This window comes from Mercenaria mercenaria, chromosome 8, assembly GCF_021730395.1.
Source record: "Mercenaria mercenaria strain notata chromosome 8, MADL_Memer_1, whole genome shotgun sequence".
NCBI lineage: Eukaryota > Metazoa > Mollusca > Bivalvia > Venerida > Veneridae > Mercenaria > Mercenaria mercenaria.
This window is the reverse complement of record NC_069368.1, coordinates 73,798,107-73,822,551: the sequence shown is the minus strand read 5'-3', so window position 1 is coordinate 73,822,551 and position 24,445 is coordinate 73,798,107. Positions and strand designations below refer to the sequence as shown.

The 24,445-nt window shown below is 35.0% G+C and overlaps 1 protein-coding gene across 1 annotated transcript; it reads left to right on the top strand.

Moving 5' to 3' along the window:
- Nucleotides 1–86: 86 nt before the first annotated feature.
- On the top strand, nt 87–13,644 carry LOC123566073 (GTP-binding protein Rit2-like). The gene is made up of 5 exons (XM_045359904.2): nt 87–320; nt 1,995–2,051; nt 4,580–4,653; nt 5,344–5,535; nt 6,104–13,644. Exons 1-5 carry the CDS (start codon nt 221–223, stop codon nt 6,344–6,346), a joined length of 666 nt encoding a protein of 221 aa, XP_045215839.1. The 5' UTR covers nt 87–220; the 3' UTR covers nt 6,347–13,644.
- The last annotated feature ends 10,801 nt before the right edge of the window (nt 13,645–24,445 follow it).

Below are 24,445 nucleotides of genomic sequence, written 5' to 3'. Positions count from 1 at the left end.
AAAGAATATCACTTGGAAACCAGCTTAACCGGAAACACTACCGATATGCAATACACAGCTATAAATAGATTCTATTTTTGGCATCCAATTAAGTTTGAAAAGGTATATTTACATAGCGTAAATTAGTCATTCTGTACTTGGCTACATACCTCATTATGCGGTGTAGAAGTTGTAAAGACAAAATGGACTCTGCAACATAATTTACAATGTGATTAAGACGATGAGCACCACACCAAAAGTATCAACAAGTTCTTCTTCCAGTGGAAAAACAAGAGTGTATAAAATTGTTATTCTTGGAGAAGGAGGGGTTGGTAAAAGTGGTATGAGCTTTTGTATGTTTTATATCCGCATATTTCACATATTTGAAATATTAATTATAGTCTGTCATTTGATTGACATTATCTGTTGATATTAAATGCAAAATGATTGACAGCTAGTGCTAGATAATAATGATAACAATTAATTAAACCTTATAATTTATTCATGCAATCATTTTTTTTTTACAAATGCATACCAAGATACCTCATAGTCATAGTTTCAGTATGGAAATCAATTTACAGATTGCAAGAGGACATTTAATTCAGGAATAAATGTATTACGATCTATTTATGTTCCTGTTTAATTGAAATATATATCCCATTGGCAGTGGCTACGATTACGGTACCGTAATCCTAGCCTCCGGTTCTAGGATTACGGGAGTTCCGTATTCCTAGACTGCCCTATGAGAATAGGCTAGGATTACGGAAGTATTTAAGAGGCATCAAATTTATGTTAGGACATGCATAAATGACATTGTAAACTTACTCATTTCACTTAATTTCACTAAATATTTCGTGCTATCGATCGGCCGTTTTGGGTTAGTATATAGAATTATCTATGTTTCGTATATACCTGCATTTTTTTCATCAAGTCACCACAAATGGTCTTTAATAACATACAATATGGTTATAAATCATAAAATTCAAAGTATAGATTTTTTTTTAATCTAACTTTGACACTCATATTTCTAATATATTTCCGCGCGCCGCCATTAAGATTATACTAACCCAAAACGGCGGATAGAAAACACGAAATGATAAGGCAGGCATGAAAAGTTAAGTGAAATAAGTTAGTTTACAACATCATTTATGCGTGTCCTAACATATACTTTATGCCTCTTAAAATACTCCCGTAATCCTAGCCTATCCTCATAGGGTTGTCTAGGAATACGGAACTTCCGTAATCCTAGAACCGGAGGCTAGGATTACGGTACCGTAATCGTAGCCACTGCCTATCCCATTTGCAGTACCTATAATCAGGTCCCAGAAAAGTCACAAATTAGCTATATAGCTAAATCTAGCTATATATAGCTAGAAATAGCTATAAAACCAATAACAATTGTTCAAATTATGTGAATATCAAATATAAAATAGTTATTATCCCATTCAAGTGGTTTATGAGACAAAAGACAATCACAAAGAATGGAGATCTATGCAGTTTCAGTTTCAATACATGTTGCGAATTTCTGCGATTAGTCATTTATAAATTTGTCATATACACGATGATTATCACAAGTGAAAAATTCAGTGATGATTTATCGCAAAATACTGACGCAGTTATTGAAAATGTGACTACAAAGATCTTGGTTTTGTGTCATTGTCTTTCATCTTACAAACCTTTTGGACATGATTATGACCACTTTGCATCTTATTTTGACAAATTTTGCCTTATTGGTATTGGTTTTATAGCTACTTAATTCTAGCTATATATAGCTAGATTTAGCTATATAGCTAATTTGTGACTTTTCTGGGACCTGTTGATATAATATATAGTTGCCATCCCTGTAATGAGGAGGACAGCACCTGGATTATAACATGTCATAAACATATCCTATTAGTTGGACTTCTAATATATGCTTAATGGAGTAAATCAGAAGAATAATTGGCCCAGAAAGTATAATGTAAGCGTGTTAATTTTTTTTTGTATCACTTTTGATTGTAACCTATCTATTTCAGCATTGGTAATACAGTTTGTTAGTCATAGATTTACAGACTACCATGACCCAACAATAGGTAAGTTGTGCATTATGGCATCTGCATCACATAATTAATGTCTGATTGCTGTATATAATTATACAAGTTTTCATCATCAGAAAATGACCTCCCAGAGCAGGTCTCAGAACTGTCATGATTTACATTTTAATATTACAAAATAATGCCACTTTCAACAAAAATTTGTGAAAGTGTGTCAACAGAAACCAGCACCTGAATAAGGTAAGTCTACAGCAATGGAGATCTGACTTTCTTTTTGACAAAATTATAGTAATTATAATTATATACAGTATTGTACAAGGGATGGCCCTGAATTATGTTAACTATCATTAAAGACTCATAATGCCTTTGTTTCTTTTTAAATCCTATTTTCAATAATTGTTTTCAAAAATATTTGCCAAAGGTTTGAATATCAATTATTGTGGTAGAAAATATTATTTAATCTATTGTTTATGGCTGTGACTGTGTAAGTTCATGTGCAACATTGAATGTAATGCTTTTTTAACCATGTATATATGCATAACATCTAAATGGACAGCTGGTTTATGCATTTTAAACATAAAATTAAAAGCCTTATGTAATAGTTATAGTATGTATGAGAGTGTGTTACCAGGGTATATCAGAGCTAGGGGTACATCGAGGGTATTTTTCTCTGCACATATCGTCGAGGCCGGTAGGCCGAGACAGATATGTGCAGAGAAAAATACCGAGATGTACCCCTAGCTCTGATATATCCTGGTAACACACGAGCACTACATATTATAACTGTTTTATCGCATAGTTTATCATAAAAATTTATATATTATTTTCATTTAAATTTGTTTATTATTATTTTTACTATTTTGATTCCCTTTCTGCGCCTCGCTGACTGAAACACTAAAACTTCTGTTTTAGAAAATGTGTTCCCCAGATAAAAGTACCCAACAAATTTCTGCATTGGTTTTAAATCTTTGCATTTCATTGGCCAGACATATTGTAAAACTTGTTGTTTTGTTTGTAAAAAAAATCAAAGAAAAAGAAACATTTGAGAAATCTCAGAATTTCATATATTTCATGTATTTCTGAATTTGGCAGTAACTATCAAGTTTTTGAAATATTCTAGTTTATTTATTCTTTTACTTTATAAATGTAGACTGTGTTTGTGACAATTCTTTCTCTGTGAACTGTAAATTGGAGCTAAAATCATCTTTTCTTTGAAAGGAAAAGATTATACTCCCTTGATAGGACCTCAATAGAGAAAAAGTGTTCCGATATATATCGGAACAGTTTTACTGTGCTGATATATATCGGAACACTTTTTTTCTTATGAAACTCCATAGAGATTTCCGTGTTGATATATATCGCAACAGTTTTGTAAGATATCAGCACAGTTTTGTAGTAATAATGTGTGTTACTATGTATAACATGCTGCAAAGATCAAAGGAAAATTGCCGCACTATGCGATAAGGAACCTTCAAGGATATATCTTGAAAACAGGAAAAGATACAATTTGTATGATAATAATGCAATGTTTGATGGGAAAATCAGTATTTGAAGTATTTCCATATAGCGCAAAGCTGCATGAAAACAAAACTGAACAAAATCCTAGAAAGATGTTGGGAAGCTTTTCAGAAGAGAAAGAAAAGAAACTGACAATGTATAGTTTTAACTGTTCTGAAATTCAGATGACTAGAGCATTGTTACAATACAATACCAGTAAAAAGTGTAGTTGGACAGCAATGGTATATGTTTTGTTGGCAAGGAGCCAATAAATAACATGAAAGTATATTCTGTACAATTTTCAGTATGGCATATTGCTAAAAAAAAGATTTTTTAGATTTTGGCTGTCAAATTATTTAATATAAACTTCCATAGGGCTCTAAATTTTATTTAAAAGCAAACAACAGATGTCCAAATACTGTAAAATCATTTAATTTCATGGGCATGAAATTTCATGGTTTTGGTCAAAACGGCAATTTCGTGGGGCTATGAATTTGTGGATTTCAACTTTTGAACATAAAATGAATGGGAATTTTACTTGTTTTTTTGGATTAAATTTCGTAGATTGACTAAACCACGAAATCCACGAAAATTAGTCCCCCAAGAATATCAGTGATTTCACAGTAGATGTTATGCATAATTTCATGGTATGAACAGCACAACTTTTATTACTGAGCATGATGTTATAAAGTTAGAGCCATAAAGGGAGTTAATAAAATACATTCAGGATTAAATAAAACTTTTTATTTCCAAACATCTTGCAAATGATAAAGAAACAGTTATCTAAAATGGGATTTTTCAAGAAATTAATGTATTTTATGTTCATAACAAAGATTTGGCAGCCATGTAACAAGCAAAGGCATTATGAGTCTTGAGCTTTTGTATAACTTTCAAGTTCAGTGTGATTATTTCACAAGTTAAATGTACAACTGAAAGTGGTTGCCTTTTAGATAGGGTACAAAGGATAATTGCTAGTCTTAACAGGCATGTGTCTAGAAGACAAATTTCTAGATCTCTAGGAGAGCCACATGATTTATATCAGGAATTCAGACTGTGATTGTGTATTACAGAAGATGCATATCAGCAGCAAGCTCGTATTGATGGAGAACCAGCCCAGCTTGATATTCTGGACACGGCAGGACAGGTCAGTCTTATAAGTTTAAAGGATATTCTAATGGTTGATGAACCCCTTTGATGCCCCTCTGGGTATTATTGTAGGTAAGGTGAAGACATTTTTCTGAGTAGAACCACTGGTTTTGATTTAACTCATGAAAGTTCACTTTTGGCCAGGCTCAAACTCATAAAGATGAGTGGCAAATGAATCCAAGGCAGCAACTGTAACCTTTTACATGCAAATGCAGTGGCCCCTTGCTGAAGCCAATGGATGAAGACCTATACTATTTCTTAGAAAGTAATTAAGTTTATCACATGTTTGACGTCGCGGTAGTGAAATAAAGCCATAATTTATTACATAAAAATGATAATACTCTAGTGTAGTAAACCTATAACATCGACGTTGTTCAAATTGACTTGTTTATAATAGTTAAAGAAAGTAGAATATTGATGTTTCGACAGGAAAACCTGTACATTTGATCAAAAGAATATTACATTTTGTGACTTCCCACATTGAATTTTTAAAACTCGTTGAATAAAATTGATAATATGCTCGGCAGAGCCTCGCATTATAATACTTTATTCAGCTCGTTTAATAAATTCAATATGAAAAGACACTCATGTAATATCCTCTATGTATATTCTTATTCTGTAGATGATTGTATTGTGCTTTCTTTAACTGTATATATGAAATGATCTTTGCATACTTTTTGTGTCACAGCTGGAGTTCACCACAATGCGAGAGCAGTACATGAGGCATGGAGAGGGGTTTGTTGTCTGTTATTCAATAACAGACAGACGTAGCTTTGATGAGGTGCTAAATCATAAAAACCTGATAGATCGTGTCAGGTGCAAGGAAAATATTCCAATCATCATTACTGGCAATAAGTGTGACCTCGAACAGAAACGAAAGGTTAGTCTTATCATTAAATTTATGTCAGAAAACAAAGTTATAGAATCTGAGTACCACCTTTGGTTGAAGGAGTATATATAGGTCATAATAGGTCTATTTCCAAATCTCCATTTCTATGTAAATTGATATCTTTTCAACCACCTGCTTAATGGTGCCCATTTTACTTTTAATGCAGGCCTTGAATCCTAGTAATTAGTCATTATAATCAGCTGTAATCGATTACATTTGTTCAAGACTAAGTAATCACATGTAATCAGTTATTAAACATTTTTTGATTAATCAAAAATGTAATGGCTTACATTAGAAAGTCATGTGTAATCAGGACTACTTTCAGATTCTGATTGTGTTTTAATTACATTTCAGATATGTTGAACATTTTAATAGGCTGTCAATTTTGTGAAAACATATCGAAATGTAGTTTCTTGCCACAGAGGTCTTATTGAAAGGTGTCAGTAATTTGTTCATCAAGCTCCTTGTTCCTAACAGGGACTGGACTGTAATTGAATTTATACTCGAGTGTTAATCAATTTTGATAATTTGTTATATATTTTTTTTGTACCGAATACAGGTGAGCACAGAGGAAGGTGCTAGGTTAGCGGAACAGCTAGGTGCTCCTTTCTTCGAGACATCAGCAGTTTTACGCCAGTGCGTAGATGACACATTTCACGGTATTGTACGAGAAATAAGGAGAAAAGAGCATGAGGAGCTTTTGTCACTAGAAAAACTCGCCAAAAAAAGACTCCGAAAGAAAAGAATGCATGCATTCTTCAGCCGCTTTAATTTTTTCCGGCGAAGGTCAAACACTTCATAACAAACTGGAATAAGTTTCTCTGTCACAATATGAATGATTGGGTTATCACCTTGTTGTGAAACTGTTGTAACTGTATAAACAAAGTACTAGAGTACAATAATATAGTGTGGAGGCATCAGTACGTAAAATTATCTTTGATACACTGGTAGCAGCAGGCCCCAGGTTATACTAGAATGTATTATTTAGGATTGCAATGAAACAGGTGGTCCTTAGAGCAATGAAATGAAAGTAAACATAAGGTAAAAGTCTTTCAGGTCTTTTGATGCTAGCTTGCTTTGTTGCATTTCAAAGCTCATACAGAAAACTGTTTAAGTTCTGTAACATGTTATGTTTTCTTACACATATCAATTCATAGCCATGTTCTCTTCAGAATTTAATAACATGTTACGGCTTTAAAGTTAGTGATAGCTGTATGTTTTCGCAAGTTTATCAACAAGTTGGTTTGGAAAGCTATTTATAAAGTGGCTTATTCATCAAATGTACCAATATATTTTATAGAGGCACACTTAGACCTTCATATTTCTTAAGTGTGCTATGTAGATTGTCAAGACCCACTGTCATTAAAATTCTTACTTTGACTTTCAAATGCTTGAATTTTCTATTGAATCTTAACACAAAATGATAATTAAATGTTATATATATCAATATATTTTGCAAAATGGCAAAAATATCAAAAACAAATAACTGGCAAATTGTGTATTTTGCTCTTTTAATTATGTCAGATTTTTAGACCAATATTATTGATGTATGCATGCCCAAATTCCCAGTATAACATATGATACATAAGCATATTTTTTAGTTAAAAAAGCATCTTTCAATATTGTTGGAATCAAATATTTATACAGAATGTTTTATTTTCATGTTTATTTACAGAGCAATATGTAGAGATTTCTTAAATTGGTTGTTATATCCAGAGTGTATACAAGTGTTTTTCCTGGTGCAACTTTTTCTTTAATGTATTTCTTGAGAAATGGCCTCCAGTATTGGTTCTCTTGATTTACATAAAGAAATGAAAAAGTTTTTTTTAGATTGATTTACAGGTTGTTTAAGTATTCATGGACAGGTTGTTAGTTTAAATACCCACTGATGTTCTCCATTTAATTTTTTGTTAAGTTAAAATTACACTGTTGGAAGTAGATCCAACTTATGGAATTACAGAAATCCTCAAAATCAACAAACAGTACTGTTTAAACCAAAGTTCATAATTATGGAGTTGATAATGTTTGATGAACATTTGCTTTAGAAAAGTGCTCCTTTTTCAGTACTAGAAATCTGTTCTTGTAAAATTAATTTGATATTTATATATTATTTTGTACATAAACTTCTTAGACAAAATGTATTTTTATGTGATATTAAAGACCAGTATGAATTTTAGTCACTTAACAGCTCAGCTAAGCCTGAAGTTTAGGCAGAGCTTTCAGTATTGCCAGGTTCTCTGGTAATCAACGTATGTCAAATACTCATTTTTGTCGAGCCCGCTTGCGAAAGCGAAGACATTGTTGTCCAAATGGCTCTTCGTTTTATGTGCATGCACATGTCCATCCGGATTTGTTTGTCCGGACCATAACTTTGACATGCATGGAGCAATCTTGTTTATATTGGGCAAGAATGTTAACATCAGTGAGACGGAGTGTTCCTATCTCAAAGGTCAAGGTCACAGTTGGAGGTCAAAGGTCATGTCAGATCTTGTCCGGCCCCATGTGGTTCTGGGACGATCTGTGTATGAAAAGAATTGGAACCACTGCCTTACCCTTGCATGATCGTAAGAAGCGACTAATAGGGTCTTTACACTTAGTTTTGCAGAAACTCTTGTGATTCCAGCAGGTATGCAAATTTTGATTCCATACCTCATGTTTTTATTTCGATGTAAATGAGATGTGGAACCCAAATTTGTAGTCCTGTTTGGCGCCATATAACCTATACTGTGTTGGTGCGCCATAAAACCCAAATAAATAAGATCTTGTCCGGCCCATAACTTTAACATGCATAGAGGAATCTTGTTATTATATTTGGCATGAATATTTAACTCAGTGAGAGTCATGTGCAAACCCCAGGTTCTTATCTCAAAGGTCAAGTCCACAGTTATGGGTCAAAGGACGGGCTCGAAATGTTGCCCATGGGCATCTAGTTTATACAACTTACCTGCCACTGCTTGGTGGATTTTTACTGAACTTGGACAGTATCTTAACCTTTACCCTGTTAAATTTCTAAAATGGACTGGTCTATCATTCAACTTGGGCAGTATCATTTATTATTTGAAGGGATGTTCACTAAAAATGTACAGACAGAATAGCAATCAGTGCAAACCCTGATCAGCCTGCATGGACATGCAGGCTGATCTTGGTCTTCAATGGTCTCAAAGGCAAAATCGCTTGCCACCAGCAGGCTAAAGGTTAATTATGTTATGTCTTGAGTTAGTATAGGAATCACTGGAGCTGTCTTAGCTTTCTTGATATTTTTACTATAGGTTTTGTTTCTTCTGTTTGAAATGGGCCAGTTTATAATATAATTTACTTATTTATTTTACTGTTGTGTAATAATAAATATATATGTATTGAAAATTGGTGAATTGAAATCGATTGAAAAGGACATTTACACCCTTTTTATGTTAAAATGCTTAGATATTACCTTTCGTTAAACAAACATTAATAAAACTGGTAGTAATGTCTCACAATGAAAGGGTGTAGGAAAGATTTGGCCATTCTGGCCTTGTGTCGCCCTCCTGTGATCGATTTAATTTGTACTGGATATGGGAGATGGGGCTCTCTTGTGTACTTTGTCGAGATAATTTCCCATAAAAGTAAGTCTCTATGAGAAGCTGTTAAGTCAATTTTCATAAATAGAAATTTGATTGAGACATCAAAGGTTGCAAATGGCCGCCAATGCTTTAAAAAAATATTTTGCATTTCATTTTTAGCTCACCTGTCACATAGTGACAAGGTGAGCTTTTGTGATCACCCGTCGTCAGTCCGTCCGTCCGTGCCTCCGTCAACAATTTCTTGTCTGCACAATAGTGGTTTCATTTATGATTTTATTTTAACCAAACTTGCACACAACTTGTATCACCATAAGATCTCGGTTCCTTTCTTGAACTGGCCAGATCCCATTATGGGTTCCAGAGTTATGGCCCCTGAAATGGCAAAATTAGCTATTTTGACCTTGTCTGCACAATAGCAGCTTTATTTATGATTTGATTTTTACCAAACTGGCACACAACTTGTATCACCATAAGATCTTGGTTCCTTTCTTGAACTGGCCAGATTCCATTATGGGTTCCAGAGTTATGGCCCTTGAAAGGGCCAGAATTAGCTATTTTGACCTTGTCTGCACAATAGCAGCTTCATTTATGATTTGATTTTAACCAAACTTGCACACAACTTGTATCACAATAAGATCTTGGTTCCTAACTTGAACTGGCGAGATTCCTTTATGGGTTCCGGAGTTATGGCCCCTGAAAGGACCAAAATTAGCTATTTTGACCTTGTCTGCACAATAGCAGCTTCATTTATGATTTGAATTTAATCAAACTTACACAAAACTTGTGTCACCACAAGATCTTGATTTCTTAATGGAACCGGCCAGATTCCGTAATGGGTTCCAGAGTTATGGTCCCTGAAAGGGCCAAAATTAGCTATTTTGACCTTGTCTGCACAATAGCAGCTTCATTTATGACTCGATTTTAACCAAACTTGCACACAACTTGTATCACCACAAGATCTTGGTTCCGTTCTTGAACTGGCTAGATTTCATCATGGGTTCCAGAGTTATGGCCCCTTAAAGGTCCAAAATTGGCTATTTTGGCTTTTGCAGCCATATAGAGACTTCATTTATGGTTTTATTTGATACAAACTTCCAAAATAATTTCAACAACAATAATTCTTGGATTACATGACAAATCAGATCCAAGCGTAGGTTTAGAGTTATTTTATATCTGATTACCTCCCCTGATTGTAATCAAAATGGATTTATACCAGTAAGTACTTATAGGACTTATTTGAAATTTCATTATTGTCATTAGTTGGACTGAGCCAATCAGGGTAGATAACTATGGACTGATTTTATGTCAAATTACCTCCCTTTATTTCAAATTAAAATGGGTATATCTCCGTAACTAATGAAGATACTGATCTGAAATTTCATTTATGTCAACAGATTTATTTGGCAGATCCTTCTTTTATTCACTTACAATAATTTTTTTTTTAATTACTTTCCTTTTAAGTTACTATAAATAGCTTATATTTAGTAACTTTTTTATTATTGGCCTGAGGGAAAAACCGAGACCACTTTTCTGTGGTACAACATGGATGGCACCTCCAATTTTTAGGTGTATTTTGACATATCTGTACCTTGTAAGAATTTTTTTTTCTTTTTGGTTAAATTTCTTCCCTTTGTTGTTACTGTCCTTTGGACTTAAGATATTTTTTCTGAGGACCTTCTTGTCCTCAAGTGCAATGATAACAGGTGAGCGATATAGGGCCATCATGGCCCTCTTGTCTGTTTAAGTTGCTAGTAATCAATTACAAGTTACAATTAATAGTAAATATTCCAAGAACATACCTAGCTATGCCAGTACCCAGCCATGATATAAATTTAATTGTTGGACTTGACTAATCATTGAATTTCGATAAGTCTGTTAATATAATGTACAGCATTAATGCAGTTAATAGAACATACTTGTTTTAAGTTTCAACTGATTTTTACTACATAAACAAATCAGTATCAGTTAAAACGAAAAGACTTTCAAGGCAGCCTTCCATATGCTTTCTCACTTACTGTTGATGTGATGTGTTGATTTCTACAGTTTATTAATGCTTCAACATTGCACACAAATTGATTCTACCAGCATAATATGTTCATTGCCACTCTTTCGTATAGGGAAACCCGTAGAACTAGTATAATACTATCACTGTTTTCAGTAATTAAAACATATCACACTTGTCAAAAAGTATTAAAAGCTCCATTCAAAAAGAAAAAGGATATTAAATTTATAACTGATCAAATAAAACATAGGTATCAATTAACACTCCCTAAGTTGAATATATTCAATATTGTCTGCATAAAATTTGGCATTTGTCTTTCAAAGTTTGAACCGTAAATCAGCGGCCTTATTTATTGCAACTGGCTGAAATACCATGGTCACGGCTCAAGCTGCTATGCCACTGCAATATACACTGGCGTCTGCAATAACATGTTCACTTTACTTTTTACAGTAGATGTATATGGAACAATACCATTTATAAGGTTGTAGATAAACAGTTATATTATATATGAATCATTTTTGTGTGCTTTAAATGGTTGTCAATATTTTGATGTATTATTTATTAAATGTGCATTATTTATTTTCAGAATGAAGTTATTTTCATTTTATAAGTAGAATTATTTTAGTACTTTTTTAGATAGTTCCTTGATGAAATTTGCATGCTATGTTAAAATATTTTAATTTCAAGTCCAATACTGAAAAGGACCATGTTGAAGAAGATTTTTTTTTCAATTATGAGATTTTGTGTTATGGTACTGAATGTTGTTTGATGTTTCCACTATAAAAAACAGTAAATAAATACACAATACATTCCAGCTAAGATATACATAGCATATTTATCAAAACTGAGATCATGAATTTGAGAAACTTGGGTAAATTCTTCCTGATGGTCCTTTTTTATGTGTGGGCTCACAAGTTTTGTGCACCAAAAAACCTCTGGGGTTGATCTGTAACTACTCCATGTCTTGGTAAAGTTTTAGATTTCAAAATAAACTTTGTGCTTTTCATTACTGTACAGAACACAAGTACATGTATATATAATTGAACTGTCTTTTAGTATTTCATTCATCTTTGATTAACCTTTACCTAGAGATGGTACCGAAAATTTCAGATTGCATCTGATACTATTTTCTGTTGAAAACTAAACACCGGAGTACCTCAATTATATAATGGTTTAACTTTCATACTTCATTATTAATGCTGAAAGGCAATATTTAATCTGAAAAATTTGGTCCTACTTGGAAAAGTGAAGCCAGTGACAGATAACTCTTCTAGGACTATTTAGTTATGTGAACAAAGTACGCATAGATTCGGATGTGTTTCCCAAAAATATAGTTTACTTCAAGATCTATGAATAATCTTTTAAACGAAAAAGTTGAGCATTATCTTTCATTTTCGAACAAAATAACTCAAAGACAATTATTTTATTCAGTACTGCCGATAATTTACAGGTACTGTATGATCATAGGAAAGACATTATTCGTGAGAAAAAATATAAATAAAAAATATAAAGACTATAAGAATTTTACGACATCGAATCCTTCAACATTTTATAAAATTTGTTTGCCAAGAATAATCAAGGCCTCAAAATGTATGAGTTAAAACAGAGCGATATAAAAATGTATAATTTATCTGATGGTCACACCAAAACCATACCAAAAAATTGTACCAAAAGAAGTTATTTGACTTATTATGACACGCACCTTGTTTACAAATGTACCTAATTTTCATACTGACCGAGGCGTGCGGAATTGCATTTACCTTGCGGAATCTGCCGTTACAGAAACTTCTGTTAATATAATGTAGACGTTCTTTAGTATAAATAAAATGGTTGCGTTAGTTAAAAAGAAATGACAGTCACCTTTCTTTAGCTAACCCATCAAAATAACGAAGCCAGTTTCGCTGTCAAAAGTTCCCGTATTTACTGTACGGTGCTATGTTAAAATATTATTAGCATGAGATAAGCGATATGCGCTTCAGTTTTGCACCTGATTTGTTGTTGTCGTTGAATAAGTAGCCTTAGGTACCATCTCTACTTTACCCTGCTAAATTTCTAAAATGGACTGGTTCATGATTCAGTTTGGGCAGTACCACTTATTATTCAAAGGGATGTTCATTGAAACTTTACGGACTGAATAGCAAACAGTGCAGACCATGATCAACCGGCTGATCTTGATCTGCACTGGTCGCAAAGGCAAAACAACTTGCCGCCAGCAGGCTAAAGGTTAAATCATCTTGAAGAAAACTAATGAAGAAATAACCAAAATACAATAGATCAGTAGCATAATTTAGTGGGATTGTTGCCATAGCAAAATTCAGATGAGCTTTCTTCTGTTCACTTTTGTAACCTGAAAGTTCACTGGAAAATTTTCAGGTAAATTCTGTATATTTCAATAGAAGCTTTTTTTGCAGTTCTTATAATTTTCTAGTCTTTTTTTTTTTACTTTTTGATAATGTATTGATTTGTTAAGACATAATTATTTATATGTTTAGTGTACTGTTATTGTTACTTAGATAGAATAAAGCTCTTATAAAAATTGTTCGTGTTCTTTCCAAACATTTGTTTATATTTTTTATGGGGTTTCTTGTCACCCAGCTCGTAGAACATGAAATGCCCCCCTTGATGCATTCAGTAACTGCACAAGGAACAGAAATTTTTAGGTCATTATGACCTTGACCTTAGACCTACTGACCTCAAAATCAATAGGGGCCATCTGCTGGTCATGATCAACCTCCCTATTATGTTTAGTGATCCTAGGCCCAAGCATTCTCAACTTATTGTCTAGAAACGGTTTAACTGTTCTGGGTCACTGTGACCTTGACCTTTGACCTACTGATCTCAAAATCAGTAGGGGTCATCTGCTGGTCATGATCAACCTCCCTATTAAGTTTCGTGATCCTAGGCCCAAGCGTTTTAAGTTATCGTCTGGAAACCGTTTAACTGTTCCGTGTCATTATGCCCTTGACTTTGACCTACTGACCTCAAAATTAATAGGGGTCATCTGCCGGTCATGACCAACCTCCCTGTCAATTTTCATGATCCTCGAGCGTTCTTGAGTTATCAACCGGAAACTGATTGGTCTACATACGGACCGACTGACATCTGCAAAACAATATACCCCTCCTTTGAAGCGGGGGCGGAGATAAAAATCAAATTACACACTAGATATTTATTCAGACATGCTAGGTATCTGGGCGGAATCATCAGCCTTTCACAACCCAGCTAGATACGTTTACCTTTTGAAATAAGCTCCACTGCACAGCATTTACATGTGATTTGCTATCTGCTATCTCAACTTTTATCTACAGTCCAGTTTTCAGTTTTGTACTGTTGCAAAATTTTCAGGATGAGCTTTTAGGATCATTGAATGTTTGTCATTCATTTGTCGTATACAATTTCTTTAAAAAAAACATCTCCTAAACCGCAGAGCCAGTTTCAACCAAACTTAATAGGAATGTTGTTTTAATTGCTCCCTTTTACATTCCTTCAAAGTAACTTTGGTCATCTATACAGGCTACCATTGCAACCAAATTAAACTTTAAAACAAGAGGGCAGCCATGATGGCCATATACAATGCTCACCAGAGTTGATTTGGCCTACTGACCTAGTTTTTGACCCCACATGACCAAGGGTTGAACTTGGCCTAAAGATCATCAAGACAAACATTCTGACTAAATTTCATAAAGATTTGGTTTCAGCTGTGGCCTCTAGAGTTTTCACAAGCTTTTCCTTTGATTTGACCGGTGATCTAGTTTTTGACCCCACATGACCCAGATTCGAACTTGACCTAAGATTATCAAAACAAACATTCTGACTAATTCTCATGAGTTTCAAACTTAAATTGTGGTCTCTAGAGTCTTGAAAAGATTTTCCTTTGATTTGGCCTAGTGACCTAGTTTTTGACCCCAGATGACCCAGATTCAAACTTGACCTAGAAATGATTAAGAAATCATCAAAGCCAAACTTTCTGACTAAGTTTCATAAATATTGGGTCATATCTGTGGCCTCTAGAGTGTTCACAAGTGTTTCCTTTGATTTGACCAGGTGACCTAATTTTTAATCCAACATGACCCAGTTTCAAACTTGACTTAGAGATCATCAAGACTAACATTCTGACCAAGTTTCATAAAGATTGGGTCACAAATGTGGTCTCTAGAGTGTTCACAAGCTTTTCCATTGATCTGACCTACTGACCTAGTTTTTGACCCAACTTGACCCAGATTCAAACTTGACCTAGAGATCATCAAGACAAACGTTCTGACCAAGCTTCATAAAGATTGTCACAAATGTGGTCCCTAGAGTGTTCACTAGCTTTTCCTTTGATCTGATCTACTGACCTAGTTTTTGACCCCACATGACCCAGTTTCGAACTTGACCTAGAGATCATCAAGACTAACATTCCTACAAAGTTTTATAAAGATTGGGTCACAAATGTGGCCTCTAGAGTGTTCACAAGCTTTTCCTTTGATCTGACCTACTGACCTAGTTTTTGACCCCACAGGACCCAGTTTCGAACTTGACCTAGAGATCATCAAGACTAACAATCTGACCAAGTTTCATAAAGATTGGGTCACAAATGTCGCCTCTAGAGTGTTCACAAGGCAAATGTTGACTGACGACGGAAGCCGAAGGACGCCGGACAATGACTGGTCAAAATAGCTCACCTTGAGCACTTTGTGCTCTGGTGAGCTAAAAGTCTCAGAAACTGCTGGCGTAAAACTTGAATATTTATTTCAAAGAAATAATTGGGCGAACAAATTCATACAGATCATTCCATATTGTTAAACAAGAGGGCCAAGATGGCCCTAGGTCGCTCACCTGAGAAACACATCATAACAGTGTAAACATGTTTGACCTAGTGATTTCACGGAAACAAATATTCTGACCAATTTTCATTAAAGTTGGAGCAAAAATCTTGAGTGTAAACAAGTATTTTCTTTGATTTGAACTAGTGACCTAGTTTTTGACCCCAGATGACCCACATTTGAACCTGACCTAGATTTCATCAAGGCTATCATTCTGACCAAATTTTGTGAAGATCAATTTAAAAGTACAGCCGCTATCGCATACACAAGGTTTTTCTTTGATTTGACCTAGTGACCTAGTTTTTGACCCCAGATTACCCATATTCGAACTTGACCTAGATTTTATCAAGGCAACCATTCTGACTAAATTTTATGAAAATCCAGTGTAAAATGCAGCCCCTACTGCATACACAAGGTTTTTCCTTGATTTGGCCTAGTGGCCTAGTTTTTTACCCTAGATGACCCATTTTCAAACTTAACCTAGATTTCATCAAGGCTATCATTCTGACAAAAAAATTCATGAAGATCAGTTGAAAAATACAGCCTCTATTGCATACACAAGGTTTTTCTTTGATTTGAACTAGTGACCTAGTTTTTGACCCCAGATGACCCATATTTGACCTTGACCTAGATTTCATCAAGGCTATCATTCTGACCAAATTTTATGAATATCCAGTGTAAAATGCAGCCCCTATTGTGTACACAAGGTATTTCTTTAATTTGACCGGGTGACCTAGTTTTTGAACCAGATGACCCATATTCAAACTTGACCTAGATTTTATCCAGAAAAACATTCTGATCAAATTTCATGAAGATTCGGTGTAAAATGCAGTCCCTATTGCATACACAAGCTTTTTCTTTGACATGACCTAGTTTTTGACCCAAGATGATCCACATTCAAACTTGACCTAGATTTCATCCAGACAAACATTCTGATCAAATTTCATGAAGATTCGGTGTAAAATGCAGTCCCTATTGCATACACAAGCTTTTTCTTTGACATGACCTAGTTTTTGACCCAAGATGACCCATATTCAAATTTGACCTAGATTTTATCAAGGCAATCATTCTGACCAAAATTCATGAAAATCAATTGAAAAATACAGCTTTTATCGCATACACAAGGGTTTTCTTTGATTTGACCTAGTGACCTAGTTTTTGACCGCAGATGACCCATTTTCGAACTTTGTCTAGATTTCATCAAGGCAATCATTCTGACAAAATTTCATGAAGATCAGTTGAAAAATACAGCCTCCATTGCATACACAAAGTTTTTCTTTGATTTGACCTAGTGACCTAGTTTTTGACCCCAGATGACCCATTTTCGAACTTGGCTAAGATTTCATCAAGATAATCATTCAGACCAAAATTCATGACAATCAATTGAAAAATACAGCCTCTATCGCATACACAAGGTTTTTCTTTGATTTGACCTAGTGACCTAGTTTTTGACCCCAGATGACCCACTTTCGAACTTGACCTAAGTTTTATCACTGTAATTATTCTGACCAAAATTCATGACGATCAACTGAAAAATACGGCCTCTATGCCATACACAAGATTTTTCTTTGATTTGACCTAGTGACCTAGTTCTTGAACCCAGATGACCCATTTTTGAACTTGGTCTAGATTTCATAAAGGCAATCATTCTGACAAAATTTCATGAAGATCAGTTGAAAAATACAGCCTCTATTGCATACACAAGGTTTTTCTTTGATTTGACCTAGTGACCTAGTTTTTGATCCCAGATGACCCATTTTCGAACTTGGCTAAGATTTCATCGAGGTAATCATTCTGACCAAAATTCATGACAATCATTAGAACAAGAGGGCCAAGATGGCCCTAGGTCGCTCACCTAAGAAACACTCCATAACAGTGTAAAACATGTTTGACCTAGTGATTTCATGGAAACAAATATTCTGACCAATTTTCATTAAGATTGGACCAAAAAATTGGTCTCTTGCAATAAAACAAGCATTTTCTTAGATATGACCTAGTTTTTGACCCTAGATGACCCATGTTCAAACTCGACCTAGATTTATCAAGGCAATCATTCTGACCAAAATTCATGAAGATCAACTGAAAAATACAGCCTCTATCACATACAGAAGTTTTTTCTTTGATTTGACCAAGTGACCTAGTTTTTGACCTCAGATGACCCATATTCAAATTCGACCTAGATTTCATTAAGGCAATCAACCTGATCAAATTTCATAAATATCAACTGAAAAAAACAGTCTCTATCGCATACACAAGATTTTTCTTTAATTTGACCTAGTGACCTAGTTTTTGACCTCAGATAACCCATATTCAAAACCGACCTAGTTTTCATCAAGGCAATCACTCTGACCAAATTTCATGAATATCAATTGAAAAATACATCCTCTATTGCATACACAATGTTTTTCTTCGATTTGACCTAGTGACCTAGTTTTTGACCCCAGATGACCCATTTTCGAAATCAGCCTAGATTTTATCAAGGTAATCATTCTGGCTAAATTTCATGAAGATCAGTTGAAAAATACAGCCTCTATTGCATACACAAGGTTTTTCTTTGATTTGACCTAGTGACCTAGTTTTTGACCCCAGATGACCCATTTTCGAACTTGGTCTAAATTTCATCAAGGTAATCATTCTGACCAAAATTCATGAAGATCAATTGAAAAATACAGCCTCTATCGCATACACAAGGTTTTTACCTGATATGACCTAGTGACCTAGTTTTTGACCCCAGATGACCCATTTTCGAACTGGGCCTAGATTTCATCAAGGTAATCATTCTGACCAAAATTCATGAAGATCAATTGAAAAATACCTCCTCTATCGCATACACAAGGTTTTTCTTTGATTTGACCTAGTGACCTAGTTTTTGACCCGAGATGACCCATTTTCAAACTCGGCCTAGATTTCATCAAGGCAATCATTCTGACCAAAATTCATGAAGATCAATTGAAAAATACAGCCTCTATCGCATACACAAGGTTTTTCTTTGATTTGACCTAGTGACCTAGTTTTTGACCCGAGATGACCCATTTTCGAACTCGGCCTAGATTTCATCAAGGTTATCATTCTGACAAATATTCATGAAGAAGAATTGAAAAAAAAAGCCTCTATCGCATACACAAGTTTTTTCTTTGATTTGACCTAGTGACCTAGTTTTTGACCCGAGATGACCCATTTTCAAACTCGGCTTAGATTTCATCAAGGTTATCATTCTGACCAACATTCATGAAGATTAATTGAAAAATACCACCTCTATCGCATACACAAGGTTTTTCTTTGATTTGACCTAGTGACCTAGTTTTTGACCCGAGATGACCCATTTTCGAACTCGGCCTAGATTTCATCAAAGTTATCATTTTGAATAATATTCATGAAGATTAAATGAAAAATACAGCCTCTATCGCATACACAAGGTTTTTCTTTGATTTGACCTAGTGACCTAGTTTTTGACCTGAGATGACCCATTTTCGAACTCGGCCTAGATTTCATCAAGGTTATCATTCTGACCAATATTCATGAAGATTAATTGAAAAATACAGCCTCTATCGCATACACAAGCTAAATGTTGACAGACGACGGACGACAGACGACAGACGCCAGACGACAGACGACGGACGACGGATGCCGGACATCGAGCGATCAGAAAAACTCACCTGCATACAGATTTCATCAAGGTTATCATTCTGACAAATATTCATGAAGAAGAATTGAAAAAAAAAGCCTCTATCGCATACACAATGTTTTTCTTCGATTTGACCTAGTGACCTAGTTTTTGACCCCAGATGACCCATTTTCGAAATCAGCCTAGATTTTATCAAGGTAATCATTCTGGCTAAATTTCATGAAGATCAGTTGAAAAATACAGCCTCTATCGCATACACAAGGTTTTTCCTTGATTTGACCTAGTGACCTAGTTTTTGACCCCAGATGACCCACTTTCAAACTTGACCTAAATTTCATCAAGGTAATCATTCTGACCAAAATCCATGATGATCAATTGAAAAATACAGCCTCTATCCCATACACAAGGTTTTTCTTTGATTTGACCTAGTGACCTAGTTTTTGACCCCAGAAGACCCATTTTTCAACTTGGCCTAGATTTCATCAAGGCAATCATTCTGACAAAATTTCATGAAGATCAGTTGAAAAAAGTTTTTCCTTTTGGTTGCCATGGCAACCAGAGTTCTGTATGGAATTCAATTCTTTGAACACTTTTTAAAGAGGACCATTCAAGGAACATCCATGTGAAGTTTCGTCAAAATTGGCTTGTTGGTTTAGGAGGAGATGTTGTTTAAAGGAAAGTGTGGACGGAAGCCGGATGGTGAGTGATCACAATAGCTCACCCTGAGCCTTTGGCTCAGGTGAGCTAAAAAGGCAGCAAGAAGGCCCCGTTTCCACTATATGCTATATGGAAAACTGCTGGCCCCATTTCGATATAATTTCTCAGCAATGTTCCTTGGTTGACCCTCTACAAAGTTCCTTCAAATAATAATGGCCTCCAGCAGGTGGGGCTAGTTTCTCTATGTGATTATATGGAAAACTTTGAAAATCTCTAGTCATGTATGCTATACATTGACAGACTGTATGACCAGTCAACTGCTACTATTTATAGCGTATTTTTTGCTCTTGACAAGGCTTAGATCAACAATAACAAGAGGGTCATGATGACCCTGGATCGCTCACCTGAGTAACATGAGCTACATGTTTCAAATGTCAAACCGATGCTAAACTATTAACAAGAGGGCCATGATGGTCCTAAATCGCTCACCTGTTATCATTGCACTTGAGGACAAGAAGGTCCTCAGAAAAAATATCTAAGTCCAAAGGACAGGAACAACAAAGGTACAGATATGTCAAAATACACCTAAAAATTTGGAGGTACCATCCATGTTGTACCACAAATAAAAAATTGGTCTCGGTTTTTCCCTACGGCCAATAATAAAACAGTTACTAACTAGAGCTATCACTAAGGTGATGAATGTACCCCCCGCATGCACTGACACAGTACATTGCAATTTGACGCACACAAGATTGCATAATTATGTGGACTGTATGTATATAGACTGTATGTATACAGTATAGTAACAAAAAACAAAGTCCCATAACTATGCAGAATATTTATCTAAAAGAATGTAACATGCACCATGCACAACTAGGGTTGTTACTGATCACTTGTGTGAAGTTTCATTAAATTGTGTGCAAGGGTTTGGTAGATTAGGCACGCACAAGATTGCATATGCAGACTGTATGTACATAGTATGTTAACAAGAAACAAAGTCCCATAACTCTGCAATTTTTGTCGCTGAAAGAACCTAACATGCCCCATGCACAACTACTGTTGTTACTGATCACTTGTAGTTTCATTAAATTGTGTCAAGGGGATGAGGAGAGATGGTGCGCACAAGATTGTGTCTATGTATATAGTATAGTAACAAAAAAACAAAGTCCCATAACTCTGCAAATTTTTTTTCTGAAAGAACCTAACATGCCCCTTGCACAACTACTGTTGTTACTGATCACTTGTGTGAAGTTTCATTAAATTGTGTCAAGGGGATGAGGAGAGATGGTGCGCACAAGATTGTGTCTATGTATATACTATAGTAACAAAAAAACAAAGTCCCATAACTCTGCAAAATTTTTTTCTAAAAGAACTCACATGCCCCATGCACAACTACTGTTGGTACTGATCACTTGTGTGAAGTTTCATTAAATTCTGTCAAGGGGATAAGGAGAGATGGTGCGCACAAGATTGCGTCTACGGACAGACAGACAGACAGACAGACAACCTGAAACCAGTATACCCCCCCTTACAACTTTGTTGTCGGGGGGTACAAAAATAAGCTATTTATATCAACGTAAAAGGGAAGTATTAAATTAAAAAGAAAATTATTGTAAGTGATCAAAAGAAGGATCTGCCAAATAAATCTGTTGACATAAATGAAATTTCAGATCAGTATCTTCATGAGTTAAGGAGATATACCCATTTTAATTTGAAATAAAGGGAGGAAATTTGACATAAAATCAGTCCATAGTTATCTACCCTGATTGGCTCAGTCCAACTAATGACAATAATGAAATTTCAAATAAGTCCTATAAGTACTTACTAATATAAATCCATTTTGACTACAATGAGGGGAGGTAATCAGATATAAAATAACTCTGGAACGTAAGATTGGATCTAATTTGTCATGGAATCCAAGATTTATTGTTGTTGAAGATATTTTAGAAGTTTGTATCAAATAAAACCATAAATGAAGTCTCTATATGGCTGCAAAAGCCAAAATAGCCAATTTTGGACCTTTAAGGGGCCATTACTCTGTAACCAATAATGGAATCTGGCCAGTTCAAGAAAGGAATCAAGATCTTGTGGTGATACAAGTTTGGTTAAAATCAAATCATAAATGAAGTTGCTATTGTGCAGACAAGGTCAAAATAGCTAATTTTGGCCCTTTCAGGGGCCATAACTCTGGAACCCATTATGAGATCTGGCTGCTTCAACAAAGGAACTGAGATCTTACGGCAGCACAAGTTTTGTGCAAGTTTGATTGAATTCAAATCATAAATGAAGCTGCTATTGTGCAGACAAGGTCGAAATAGCTAATTCTGGCCCGTTCGGGGCCATAACTCTGGAATCCATAATGGAATCTAGCCATTTCAGGAAAGGAACCAAGATCTTATAGTGATACAAGTTGTGTGCAAGTTTGGTTAAAATCAAATCATAAATGAAGCTGCTATTGCGCAGACAATGTCAAAATAGCTAATTCTGGCCCTTTCAGGGGCCATAACTCTGGAACCCATAAAGGGATCTTGCCAGTTCAAGAAAGGAACCAAGATCTTATGGTGATACAAGTTGTGTGCAAGTTTGATTAAATTCAAATCATAAATGAAGCTGCTATTGTGCAGACAAGGTCAAAATAGCTAATTTTGGCCATTTCAGGGGCCATAACTCTGGAACCTATAACGGAATCTGGCCAGTTCAAGAAAGGAACCAAGATCTTATAGTGATACAAGTTGTGTGCAAGTTTGGTAAAAATCAAATCATAAATAAAGTTGCTATTGTGCAGACAAGGTCAAAATAGCTAATTTTGGCCCTTTCAGGGGCCATAACTCTGGAACCCATGATGGGATCTGGCCAGTTCAAGAAAGGAACCACGATCTTATGGTGATACAAGTTGTGTGCAAGTTTGGTTAAAATAAAATCATAAATGAAACCACTATCGTGCAGACAAGAAATTGTGGACAGACGACGGACGAAGGGCGATCACAAAAACTCACCCTGTCACTACCTGACAGGTGAGCTAAAAATCGAGCAAAAATCCAAAGTTTTGCGCAAATTGTTTTGTTTATGAACACCCTGTGAAAACTTTAATCATCTGGTTTTAAATTAACAGATGTGTCCTTTCGGAACACCTGTGTGAAGTTTCCGGGTTCTACGTTATTCCTGAAAAAGTATATTAGCCGTTAAATAGGCATGGTTGAGAAAAAAAGACTGTCGAAAACAGCTGCTGTATTTGAAATAGGCAGTCGTTGAAGTCAGCTGTCGGCTATCGAGAATACAGCTGTATAAAAGTAAAACAAAACTGTCTTGTAGACATGTTATATGCCCCATCTTCTTTATAGTATATTTTGTATCTGTTTAGTCTATCTGTGTTTTTGCGATTTCTTTCGTCTTTCATTTGTGTAAAATGTGTATACTTGCAGTCAGTAAACAGTTTGTATATACTTATGTATGTATTGTCCTTATTGCCATATCGAGTTATTCTGGTTGATTTTATTATCATTGTCCTTTTGGTTTAGGGTCTAAAAGTTGCTCTGTTCCTTTCGTCCATCCGTTCGCCAGCAGTGTCTTTTCTGGGCTCTGATTTTACATGCATGGACTGAGTTTTAAGCATTGATTTTTAAACTTGTGTTACCAGTGATACAAGTATTAGTGAGGCCCATTCATTAATGACCACCTCCAATGTCATTATAACAAAAAAATCTTTAACACAGAGCCATATATAAGTATTTTGTGTCAGACTGGCAATTTCTACATGCATAGGCAAAATTTCAAATATATTGTGTCGTATAGTAGAACTTTTATTTTCATGCGGTTTTATTTGATAGCTGACTGTGTATTGCAGGGTAATTTCACTTGTTTCAATATGCCATTTTCATTACTTTTTTCAATAAAAAATATTCTGGATGAAGTAGCTGGTTTACAGTTGCTAGGCAATGATATAATGGGTTTATTTCTTTTTTTCGCATAATACATGATTTATAATTTCAAAATCAATTCAATGTTATATTGGTTATGAATCATGCATGTACTAATGTACAATACCTAGCGTTGTACAAATTAACAGTGTAGGACAGAAAGAGCAATGTGTAAACTGCACAGAAGGGGGATAACTCTTGTGACATAAATTCTGGGATCCGGGATCGTAAACAAGCATAGAATAGTTCCGATCTACCTTGTTATATGTTGATTAAAGCTACATGTGGCTGCAATGTTAAGGAATAACTGATTAACAGTCATGTGAGATTTTGCA